The sequence below is a fragment of the Electrona antarctica genome (genome assembly GCF_951216825.1).
Source record: "Electrona antarctica genome assembly, chromosome: 2".
NCBI lineage: Eukaryota > Metazoa > Chordata > Actinopteri > Myctophiformes > Myctophidae > Electrona > Electrona antarctica.
Window position 1 is genome coordinate 5,528,641 of NC_136807.1, and position 13,149 is coordinate 5,541,789.

The window sequence follows — 13,149 nt, forward strand, 5'->3', positions numbered from 1 at the left end:
AGCTCTAATGAGAGCTTGTAGATCTGGTGCATGACACCATATGGCAGGCTAAATTAGGCTTCAATCTCCTCAGTGTGGGATTGTGCGTGTATTTGCTGCCAGCTAGTGGTTGAATGAAGTTCATGTCCACAGGCTACCTGTATAAAAGGTGTGGAGTGGAGTCCACTGGTCGCTTTCACGTCAGCTTGGTGAAAAAATCTTTGTTGGACCGCTGACTCTCTACTCCCATGGTAACTCACTCACATGTAAGGTGTCATAATGGGCCTTTGGATGTGATGTTGAGTTGCTTGACTTGCCCCAGTTTGTTACCTTGGGTGGAATAATGCATGTTCATTAGTAATTTATCAGTCTTCATTCAGGGCACCCAGTGACCCAGTGATTGCTTTTGCTTAAACTGTGGACTGTTCATCTTCTCCTAGCAGTCATGGAGTGGTTACCTAAACCATTCTACGGCCTTATCGAGTGGGCTCATGGTCCCATCTCAAAGCCTCAGTGAGGGTTAAGGATGTTGTTGGCGCTGAAGCTGGATGGATGGATCATGATCTCTCCTAGCTTTCAAGGTATTTTTGTTGGCCTACTACATCAGTTTAAGTCACCCCTTTGATACAATTTTCCTCTGTGACCCTACTGTATAGTGTTGGTCTGGGGAGGTTGTAGACAAGACAACCATGTCTATTCTGATAACGCATGGAAGTAGCCACTAGCCAGCAGCGCTACTTTTCACCTGACATGCGTGTGGAGGAACATGCTATCCCTCCCAGTTCCACTCCGTGCTGAACAGTCATGCACCCTGACCAACACGTTGGAGTCGCTAGCACAGTGACAGAGGTTGGCTTCCCAACAGCGAACACAGATTACACAATTACTTGTGTAATCTGTCTGGACTCTGGAGTAACTGGTCAAGCGAGCCGAACGCACCATGGAGGAATCTAACCCAAGTCTCTGTCGTGATCCTCCCTATTTTTTTTTGAGTGGTGCAACCACTCCTATAGACAGCTATGTGTGTGTGTGGCTGTGTCCCTGGGTCTGTCCCTGTGTCCGAGCACGAAAATAGCCTAACACACAGACACACACAGGCCAGGGAGGAGGGCTAGTACAGTACAGTACAGTACAGTACAGTACAGTACAGTACAGTACAGTACAGTACAGTACAGTACAGTACAGTACAGTACAGTACAGTACCACTCACTTCAGATGGGTCTGATTTTCTTCTTTTTTTGAGTGGTGCAAACCACTCCAGTGCAAACCACTCCAACAACTGGCTTTTTACCCGTGTACCCTTGTTTGTTTGTTTGTACCAAAAAAACGAGCATGGTTGCTATGGTTAGTGTGTGACGTCACTGACATAGCTGATCAGACTATATAAGACCTTGCACCACTCAGTTCACACGGGTGTGATTTTTTTTAGCATTTGGACAACTGAGGGAATGTTGGCAGAGCAGATTCCTTTATGGGTACATTTTCTATTCCTTGTAGTGTGGACATAACAGAGTGCATACCTTTTTAAATATTACATTGTGATTGTTTTGTGTCATTGATTGATCTGCAATTGCTTTTAATTATGATTGACAGCCTGTGGCCGCTATAAAATGACGTCATTATTTGCTTGTCATAACTATTGGACCCTTATGAAGGTATACTTGATTGTTTACAGTTTTTTAGATAACCACACGGACCACAGCAGCGCTTCCTCTTCTTTGTATTCAACATCCTGAGTTGCTGCTGCTAATCTCACTTCATCGGCAGGGTGAGCGGTGCATGCCGACGCATTTCCACACCGATTTAGCAATATCTTGGCTGCCCCAGACCGAATCTTGGGGATGTGCAATGGTCTGGTCTTTCTTTTTGGCCAGGCTTTTGGTGCCCTCCCAAACTTGGTTCCATGGTCTGCTGCCCCTAAAGCCTGTGTTTTAATTGGGGCCTGCTTCGCATCCCCCGTGAATTGATATCCATCAAAACAAATTCCACATCAACTGTAAGTTAGTTTTGGCAAAATATACAGTATTATTGAATTTATTGCATATTCTCCATAACGGCAGTCTAGAGCATTGTAGCTCTGGTTCACAAGGCAGGGTCTATTTAACTTGCATGTGCCAATCACTGGCCTAGCCTCTGCTCACAGGAGGCATACCGCTGCAGAGCATCCAATAAGTCCTTGTAAGACACGTCTATGTGGGAAGGCAGGGGAATGAACTCGGTGAGTCTGATGTGCCAGGGAAGGTATCCCAGCGTGCTGTCCACTGGGCCAAACTTGACCACCACCTCAGGGTCTGGGATATTCTTCTCCTCTCTGAGGAGTGCGTCTAGCGTGCTGATGTTGATGTCTGTGGAGCTCCTCTCTTTCTGTTCCACAGCGCGACACAGCTTCTGGGCCGCCGCAACGATGCTCTGTTTTCCGTCCGCTGGTGACAGAATTGTCACCACGGGCTGACCGGACAGCGCTCGGTGCTGATGCTTGTTATTCCCATTGCTGAAGAACTGCACGTTATAGTTAGAATCCTCTGGTCCCAGAAGGCCCCGTTGCTGCCTCTGTATCTCCTCCAGGAGGTGGGAGCTGTTCTTCGAGAAAACTCCTCGACTATCATACACGCTGACATGAGATATGCCGACAGCCATGCACCAAACGACGAGGGTTGCAGTGTGCGTGTAGCTCAGCTCCTCTTCGGCTATCAACAAGCCAATGTGAAGGGGCAGCCTCTCCAGAGAGTTCCCGTCGGTGCTGAACTGAACACGGCTGCGACCTCCTGAGTGTTTACCGGCCGCCTGAGCAACCACCTTGTAGTGGTCCGGGAATCCGACAAGTGCGATCGGCAGGAGAAGCACTGCCCAATCGCACAGCCATCCATTCCAGTTCTGAAGCTGGGGTCGGAACCAAGTGATTAGCAACCTGTGGAGGTGAAGGAATACATGCAACAACCGCCACACCAACTTGTAGATGAGCTCCATGGTTTAACCCTGTCAAAGGATAGTGGTTAGAAGTCACAACACGGCTAGATTTGCTTCATTGTGAAGGATACGCCCCGAGTCACTGGCATAACCTCTCTGCCGTCACCTCACTCCGGCTGTGATCGGACCGCCTCCACCAAATGTGATAAAGTCAGGATTGAGTGGCTTGAAAGGTGGATTGATGATGTCAGAATGATGACGTCAGTGTGAACCTCCATATTTGTTTCAGTGGATTAGAGCAAAATAATATGGTTGCATCCAAGATACAATTTACAATTTACAATTTAGGCATTTAGCAGACGCTCTTAATCCAGAGCGACTTACAATAAGCAAGAACAAAAAGCATGGGAATACATCACATATGTAAAAAGCATTTATCGCGAAACATGCGTAAGCTAAGAACGTGACTAGAACATATCTATATAATGACACTATACATATAAACTATAACTAGAACATATCTATATAATGACACTATACATATAAACTACACATATATGCTATACTATGCTGTACATATATACTATGAAGTGCTATGACTACTATACACTATATACTATGAAGTGCTATGACTACATACAATGCACTTATTGTGCTGTCTACATGACATGCTATAAGTCTGTTTCAAATGCTATATAAGTCTAAGAAGTGCTGTCTAAGGGGGGTAGGGTAAGTGCTATGGGCCATGATGGAGTCTGAAAAGGTGGGTTTTCAGACTACGGCGGAAGATCGGGAGTGATGCTGCAGTTCTGATTGCAACGGGAAGTGCATTCCACAGTTTTGGGGCCAGAAGGGAGAAGAGTTTGGGACGTGTGGAGCGTTGTCCCGGCGTTTTTAGTGAGGGTACTTCCAGCTTCCCTGCGTTGGCTGATCTGAGTGCGCGGGAGGGTTTGTAGGGTTCAATCATGCTGGCAAGATATGGGGGAGCCATACCTTTGGTTGCTTTAAATGCCAACATCAGAGTTTTGTATTCTGTGCGGGCAGCGACCGGGAGCCAGTGCAGGGAGCGGAGCAGGGGGGAGACATGTGAGAATTTTGGCTGGTTGAAGACCAAGCGAGCTGCGGCATTTTGGATCAGTTGGAGAGGCTTCAGTGCACATGCCGGTAAGCCAGTAAGGAGAGAGTTACAATAGTCAAGTTTTGACAGGACTGTTGTCTGGATTAGGAGCTGGGATGATTCCTGGGTGAGGAACGGTCTAATTCGTCGTATGTTATAGAGTGTGAACCTACAGGATCGAGTGACAGCTGTGATGTGAGTTTTGAACGAGAGCTGACTGTCCAGGACAACACCAAGGTTCCTGGCTGTTGGGACAGACGTTACCAGGGCGTTGTCTACGGAAATAGTTAGCTCCCGCATCGGGCAGGACTTAGCTGGGAAGAAGAGAAGCTCAGTCTTGTCTGGGTTCAGCTTGAGGTGGTTGGAGGACATCCACTGTGAGATGTCAGCCAGGCAAGCAGTGATGCGCTCTTCCACCTGGGTGGCAGAGGGGGGGAAGGATAGAAACAGTTGTGTGTCATCGGCATAACAGTGATAGGATATATTGTGAGCAGAGATGATAGTGCCAAGGGATTTTGTGTACAGTGAGAAAAGGAGGGGACCAAGTACAGATCCCTGTGGGACCCCAGTTTGGAGGGTTCGGGGGGATGATAACAGACCTTTCCAGGAGACCTGGTAGGTCCGGTCGGTGAGGTAAGAGGAGAACCACTTTAGTGCCGTCCCGCCGATGCCTAGATCCGCTAGGGTGTCTAGGAGCAGCTGGTGGTTCACTGTGTCAAATGCTGCTGATAGGTCTAGGAGAATCAGGACTTAGTACTTAGTATGCCAAATTAGTATGATGTTTAGTATGTCTGAAATATTAGTAGCTAGTATATAAAGCAAGATTTTGTATTATTACTTAGAAATAATCCCCAAATGATTTTGTGGGGCCCCAGTGGATTAGCTTAATGTGCAACATTATTATTATTTCACTCACTCAACAGTAAACAAACCAGCACAGGCCTACAGTGAAAGACCATCACTACATCAACAGTAACCAACAACCTGTAATGTAAAAAATCACACCCGTGTGAAGTGAGGGGCGCTCTTATCATCTTACAACATGATGATGTAAAACAAACATTGAGACAAAACAAACATTCAATTCTCTTTATTGTCAATGGCGTTTTTAAAACAAACATTGAACTAAAAAAAACATTAAACCTGTATATAGGAGGTGCTAGTGCCCCTCGAAAAAAGAAAAAAAAGTCAAATATTACCTAAGAAAGGCAAACATTTTGAAAATGGTCCATCTACAAAACCTTGCTTGGCTATTTTAACAGTATTTGTCTGTGGAACCAACCAAGTCAAACAAAATGTAATGCCTCAACTCTTGTCCTTGTCATGCTGGGGGCTCCCCAGGATGGGGGCTCCCCAGGCTGGGGGCTCCCCAGTTCAAATATGGCCTGAGAAGTTTGGGAACCCTTCTGCTAAGTAACATAAGTCATACTGCATTTACACCAGACCACAAAATGTGTCACACCGCTTTGGTATGTGACCTTACCGTAGTTTATATAATTTGACACCTTTATCTAATATTTGTTTTGGTTATATTCCCAGTCCCACACGATGGAAATATTTGGAGCATTTCTATACTAAGTTGATATCTCTCGATAAGTAGACTTTAAGAATGAGAGCTTTGTTTAATAAAAATCACACCCGTGTGAACTGAGTGGTGTAAGGTTTTATATAGCATGATCAGCTGTGGTCTGACGTAATGTCTGACGTTAAAGATCTTTGGCTAGGTAGACTCGTCTTCTGATGTGATGATTTGTGACCATGAAGTTGATTCAGCTGGAGTTTTTGTCCGATGTGAGGTATTATATAAGATAAGGTATTATATAGCCTGATCAGCTCTGATCTGACGTAATGAAATCACACCTGGATGTGATTTCACAACTGGCTTTTTTTGTGCAGAGAAAATGACCACGGTTGCTACGGTCATCCAGTTCACCCGGGTGTGATTTAATTACGTCAGAAATTATTTTGAACATAGCAACCATGCTCATTTTTTTCTGCACACAAAAGCCAGTTGTAGGAGTGGTTTACACCACTCAAAAACCCCTAGAAGACAAAATAAAATATTAATAAAATAAAGATAATCTCCAAGACTATTTATAGGCTACCATTATGTAAAAAAAAAAACCCAAAATGCTAATGTTATGACTGGTGGGTTTCTTAGAAGGAAAAGCCATGGAAACTTTATTATTACTACTTATTTATGTGTGAAGAAATTGTGATTTGATGTCTAACAGTCCCACCATGTGGAATAACTGAGTAACTGCCTCCTCTAACCAGATGTTGGACCAAATCCCCTGCTAAACCAGGTATGTATGGTATAGACTGCTACTGTACACTTCTTCAATACTTTGAGCTGAATAGTTTGACATTAATTGTGTTGTGTTTGGTATGCCCACGAACAGAGGTGGACTTACCATTGGGCTAGGGTGGGCTACAGCCCGGGCCGGGGCCCCCGACAGGGGGGGCCCTAAAATATATACATTTCCTTTTTCTTTTTTTTAATGATTTGAAATGGTAAAGTATTGCAATCCAATTCAAGTGAGATTTATGTTTAGTTATTGTACATTTAGTATTATGGTTAAAACATTGAGAGCTTCTGCTCAGACAGTGACGCTGTGTTGAGGGGTAGCTGAGGAAACCCCTGCCAATGTCGCTGTGCATGGCAGCCTGCATTCAGCGACTAGTCTGTCTGCCTGCCTGCCTTTCTCTTTTGGGGGGGCTGGGTAACCTAAAATTACAGCGAAATTTTAACAAAATACGGCAATGGGGGACCTGAAATTTTAGTCAAAGAAATAAAGTCACCAGAAAGAGCAAAGTGTATTACATAATTTTGACCTGAGATCAGATTCTAAAAATGTCTTCTACATCCTGACAGTTTTCTGAAAAAGCTGTGTTTCTATGTCAGTCGTTCTTCGATTTTTCAAAAATAGCAGACCTACAAGCTCGTAGCGCGCCACTCGCCATAATAAAGGACTGGGATGACTGGAAAAGGCTACTCAAATTCTCTCAGAAATAATAGGCTACAGAAATTTGTACAGTAAAACATGCGTGATCTATAAATACAATTGGCTAATGAGAGGGCTAGCGAGCAATGTGTCCAAATGACATCAGGGAACTCCATATATTGGCATAAAGGTGACATGGACTGACAGATACGAAGATCTCCATACAGGTACTCTGACACAACCCAGACATTATGACTCAGACATACATACAACTGTGAACCTCTAGTAAACCATATTCTCTTTAATTAGTACTAACCTAACCATGTGCGTATGTCATAGCAAAGTAATGACAAACATTAGTTAATTCTGGATAGGGATATCTCTATATTCTGTCCTAACATTTGCAATAACATTAACAAGTTATTTGTCTCATCCAGGGACTAGATTGAGGATGTAAAGCTTGAGTTCTTCCTCTGTCAGCAGCTGAAGGCATTCCACAGGATTTGAGGTCATGGTAAATCTGTTTACTGTTGTTCTTTCCGTCTTTTCTTCCGGCTCGTTTCAGCCTGGCCTATTTTGGTCATGTTGATCAGCTTAGCTATTGTCACTATTTGACAGTCCTCTGAGGTTTCACACATTTCCACAAAATTTCAAAAGATTTCATAAATAGCAAAAATAGCACTTCTACAAGCCCCCAAAAGGTTTTCTCCAGTTTTCACAAGTTAAAAAAAGAAAAAGGCAAATGTAAAAAAATGTGCTATTTTTGCTATATGCGACGTAATAAGAGTAAGTAGCCTATAAAATAGGTTTTAAGTGGTTAAAACTGATTCGATAAAAAGTCTGTATACCCCAAAATATTTGTATAGACTAGAGCAGGGGTGCCCAAAAGGTAGATCATGATCTACCAGTAGATCACAAAGGCTGTGCAGGTAGACCACATGACATGCCCCTGAAAATATATATTATTTAAATGTAAAGAAATAAATAAAAATGCATCTGCCTCTTGTATTAAGGTGACTTGATTGACTGACTTAAAAAAGGAGCATGCGAGCTCAAACCCACAATGCAGTATTTTGTTTTCTGTACTGTATCACAAACAGTAGCATTACAAAGTTATTATATACAAGAAAACCCTTCCATTAAAAAAATAAATGCCCTGTATTTCCCATTCCAAGTGCGTTTGTCTTATATGTAACGCCATCGCTACAATTCCAAAGCCCCCTCAGGTAACCTTTTTGGTGGGTAGATCTTGTTGAGCTTGTCATTTTTTAAAGTAGCGCTCAAGTCAAAAAGCGGGGGCACACCTGGACTAGAGGGTATGCGCATGCATAAAGTGAGTGGCAAAGTGAGTTTAAGGTTGTTTAATGTAGTCAGATAAACTTTTCTGTCTGGATGTATGGGCTTTTCTCAGTAGGTGTTTTTCTCAGTAGGCGTTCCTGCATAACTTCCGGGTATGATGATGATGTCACGTGCACACCCTCCTCTATACCCAAATACTGCCCAGACATACATGACAGTGACAGGACATGCAGGGATGTCACCTGATGCAATAGAGCGTCGCAGTCCCGCCCCCTTTCATGACGACGCCAGGCCCAGGAAATAGTTTCCAATGCATTTTTCCCATAGACATTTCAAAACGTATTTATTTAAAGACCTTATAAGCGTCGTACAAAGCCAACTCTTGTCGTGACAAATCATGACAACAAACACAATATTTTGGACCAAACAAATAATTACAAAGAAGAAAAACAACAAAAAATGTGTTGTAACCTGCCGTTTTCTTCTTCTTTCTAATTATTTGTTCAACCCGAAAAATTGTGTTTGTTGTCATGATTTGTCACGACAAGAGTTGGCATTGTACGAGGCTTAAAAGGTCTTTAAATAAATACTTTTTGAAATGTCTATGAGGAAAATTAACGGAGAATCATTTCCTGGGCCCTGGTAGGGGGCGGGACTGCGACGCTCTATATGCTACTGCTAGTGGCATTCAGTCCAGCTAAGAGGTATTAATTATAGGAGTATATGAGAGGTGTTGACATGGTCCTGCTCCAATGTTGAATGTTCTATCTGGTGTGGACAAAGAATACCACATTGTATGGTTTTTGCTTTCATGGGTTGCTGCACTCCGTCACTTGCCTCGACCTCTTTGCTTCTTGTAACTGTTGTAAGAAGAAGCCTCTTGAGGTTGAGAAAGTGTGAGACTGTAGCTTAATTTAGCTGCGAGCCACTGCCATGGACTGGCCAAGGCACTAGGATAATACACCACTCAGTTACTGTTGCTGCCAAGCTATTACTCCTTCCTCGTTGCAGACCTGTCTTGAACCTGATCTATTTAACTAGTTGTACCACGAAGAAACCTTGACCTTTGGGATCACGTTCCCTAAAAATATAATTCTTAGTCTCTCGAGAGCAGAATTCTACGTTGTAAACATGTTGGATACATGCATGTGAATATCGGTGTATTGGTGTGTCTCCTGCATTGGCCCACTGTTTGGAAACCTCTGCTCTAGCCAATTAGGCTTACTAGTATTAACCAATCCATTAACACCCAATTTTACATGTTGGTAACACTTTATTTACGCTACAAACTATAGTATACCTAACACACATCAGAGATCACGGGAAAAGGCGTGTTAAAGCAAGCAGGCAGCAGCAAACACGACAATCAGGATGTAATCAGATCAGACCATGCCGGGGGGGACATGGTCTGGCATACGTTGTGATCGGATCATTAAAAGCCAAGCCAAGTGCAAACACAATCCGTACGTGTTCACTTTAGGGACCACCTGCCCACAGAATAGTATGTCATCTGGTAATTATAGATGAACAATGTACAATTGCAATGAATTTAGCAGACATTATCCCATTCTTGACGGGAACCCGTCTTGGTGTTTTAGCATTATGTTATACTTTAGCTATTGAAAAATAGCAGATCTACAAGCTCATAGCGTGCCACCGAGTGGCGCGCTACGAGCTTGTAGGTCTGCTATTTTTGAAAAGTCGTGAAAATGTGGCGCAAATCTTCGAATATATATATTCTTTCAGAAGACTTTTTATTTATTTCGCCTAAATGGGTTATACTCTATTTGGAGAAGGCAGTATATAATAGACTCTATTATATACTGCCTTCTCCAGGGGAAAGAGGACCAACAGTATTTTTATTGTTGATGGGCATCAGGCATGGACTACACTACACAGATGACATCAGCCTACAACACTCTGACCACGTGGAACAACCGAGCTCCTGAACAGAGTGGAGTCAGAGTGTGCCAAGGCTGACCTTTGCCAAGAAATGCCAAGAAAACATCCACATATAACATACATGGGCAACTGGCGGCCGGGGGGCCACATGCGGCCCCCACCTTCACTTAGTGCGGCCTGCAGGTTAATGTTATATTATTAATTTCAGCTGTTACAATTCCAAACATGCAAACATGACCCACTTTAATGACGTACTTCAGTCTATATTAGTAGCTTAATTACTAGTATTAAAACAAATGTTTTATGTCTAATGTAAATTAAATATTTCTTTTTACTTTTCAGCATTTATATTAAAAAAATAGCAAAAAGATTGTTTTTAAATTCCAATTAAAAATAGCAGATCTCAGTTTCACTGTACAAGCCGTTTGTACTTAGACATGCATGCATGGACACTGGAAGGATCAACCAGGTAGATCAACTATTTTTGCTACTTTTGTGTGACATATGATGAAAAATGTTAAAATACGGAGATAAGAGGTTTCTGCCCGACACTATGCAAGGCCCTTAGGAATGAGTGTGAGAATATAGTGGCCCTCCCCATCATCTAAGTTGCCCACTCCTGACCTATAACAACAACAGGAGGTCAAATATAGTGGCCCTCCCCATCATCTAAGTTGCCCACTCCTGACCTATAACAACAACAGGAGGTCAAATATAGTGGCCCTCCCCATCATCTAAGTTGCCCACTCCTGACCTATAACAACAACAGGAGGTCAAATATAGTGGCCCTCCCCATCATCTAAGTTGCCCACTCCTGACCTATAACAACAACAGGAGGTCAAATATAGTGGCCCTCCCCATCATCTAAGTTGCCCACTCCTGACCTATAACAACAACAGGAGGTCAAATATAGTGGCCCTCCCCATCATCTAAGTTGCCCACTCCTGACCTATAACAACAACAGGAGGTCAAATATAGTGGCCCTCCCCATCATCTAAGTTGCCCACTCCTGACCTATAACAACAACAGGAGGTCAAATATAGTGGCCCTCCCCATCATCTAAGTTGCCCACTCCTGACCTATAACAACAACAGGAGGTCAAATATAGTGGCCCTCCCCATCATCTAAGTTGCCCACTCCTGACCTATAACAACAACAGGAGGTCAAATATAGTGGCCCTCCCCATCATCTAAGTTGCCCACTCCTGACCTATAACAACAACAGGAGGTCAAATATAGTGGCCCTCCCCATCATCTAAGTTGCCCACTCCTGACCTATAACAACAACAGGAGGTCAAATATAGTGGCCCTCCCCATCATCTAAGTTGCCCACTCCTGACCTATAACAACAACAGGAGGTCAAATATAGTGGCCCTCCCCATCATCTAAGTTGCCCACTCCTGACCTATAACAACAACAGGAGGTCAAATATAGTGGCCCTCCCCATCATCTAAGTTGCCCACTCCTGACCTATAACAACAACAGGAGGTCAAATATAGTGGCCCTCCCCATCATCTAAGTTGCCCACTCCTGACCTATAACAACAACAGGAGGTCAAATATAGTGGCCCTCCCCATCATCTAAGTTGCCCACTCCTGACCTATAACAACAACAGGAGGTCAAATATAGTGGCCCTCCCCATCATCTAAGTTGCCCACTCCTGACCTATAACAACAACAGGAGGTCAAATATAGTGGCCCTCCCCATCATCTAAGTTGCCCACTCCTGACCTATAACAACAACAGGAGGTCAAATATAGTGGCCCTCCCCATCATCTAAGTTGCCCACTCCTGACCTATAACAACAACAGGAGGTCAAATATAGTGGCCCTCCCCATCATCTAAGTTGCCCACTCCTGACCTATAACAACAACAGGAGGTCAAATATAGTGGCCCTCCCCATCATCTAAGTTGCCCACTCCTGACCTATAACAACAACAGGAGGTCAAATATAGTGGCCCTCCCCATCATCTAAGTTGCCCACTCCTGACCTATAACAACAACAGGAGGTCAAATATAGTGGCCCTCCCCATCATCTAAGTTGCCCACTCCTGACCTATAACAACAACAGGAGGTCAAATATAGTGGCCCTCCCCATCATCTAAGTTGCCCACTCCTGACCTATAACAACAACAGGAGGTCAAATATAGTGGCCCTCCCCATCATCTAAGTTGCCCACTCCTGACCTATAACAACAACAGGAGGTCAAATATAGTGGCCCTCCCCATCATCTAAGTTGCCCACTCCTGACCTATAACAACAACAGGAGGTCAAATATAGTGGCCCTCCCCATCATCTAAGTTGCCCACTCCTGACCTATAACAACAACTGGAGGTACTGCTCTGAAAAAGTCAAGGACTTTAAGTTCAAATTCCTGCATGGGCTCATGGGTCAACTTAACTGATCTAGATCTAAAAGTGAGGAAGGCAATTGAATGGAGCGCTCTGAACGCATGCCCAGTGTATGGAACTCCAACCTCCTCAAACAAATCAACCTCAGCTTCTTCTATGCAAGTAATGCAACGGTAGAGTACTAGAGTCTATTCTCCTATATGACAGTGAATGCTGGACCCTGGCCTGAAGCCAACCCTGCAGAAGTCTATAGACGGCTGCTACACTACCAGAATGTTGCGTGAAATACTTAACATCAGGAAGAGTGACCATATTACCAACAAGAATCTGCATGAGCCACTATGAGGGAATACCAAGGGTGAGTGAGAAAATAGCAGCAGTCTGTCTGGGCTGTTTTAATACCTCTTTAATTTCTCCTCCACTCTGTTAACTTTGTTCCATTTGTTGTTGGCTAGAAACATGGAGCTTAATGTTAAGCTTTGTTGTTGGTGACAACAACGCTGCAACAGCACGACGACTCTTGGAACTGCAAAGGTTCTTAAAGGTTGGTCTGATGACTCTTACAGCCAAGTCTGTTTTTGAATAGATTTGGGGCCGTATCTTGCTATTGGCTATTTTCACTGTTTCAAAAGTTTTTCAAAGTGTTAAAAA

The 13,149-nt window shown here is 43.6% G+C and overlaps 1 protein-coding gene across 1 annotated transcript; it reads right to left on the reverse strand.

Annotated features, from left to right (window-relative positions):
- Positions 1-1,866: 1,866 nt before the first annotated feature.
- On the reverse strand, positions 1,867-3,068 carry LOC306913242 (dehydrodolichyl diphosphate synthase complex subunit nus1-like). The gene has a single exon (XM_079489832.1). The coding sequence runs from the start codon at positions 2,944-2,946 to the stop codon at positions 2,098-2,100; it is 849 nt and encodes a 282-aa protein (XP_079345958.1). The 5' UTR covers positions 2,947-3,068; the 3' UTR covers positions 1,867-2,097.
- Between the last annotated feature and the right edge of the window lie 10,081 nt (positions 3,069-13,149).

Coding starts and splice junctions, on each gene's coding strand:
- LOC306913242 (XM_079489832.1), bottom strand. CDS start 2,946: ATGGAGCTCATCTACAAGTTGGTGTGGCGGTTGTTGCATGTATTCCTT.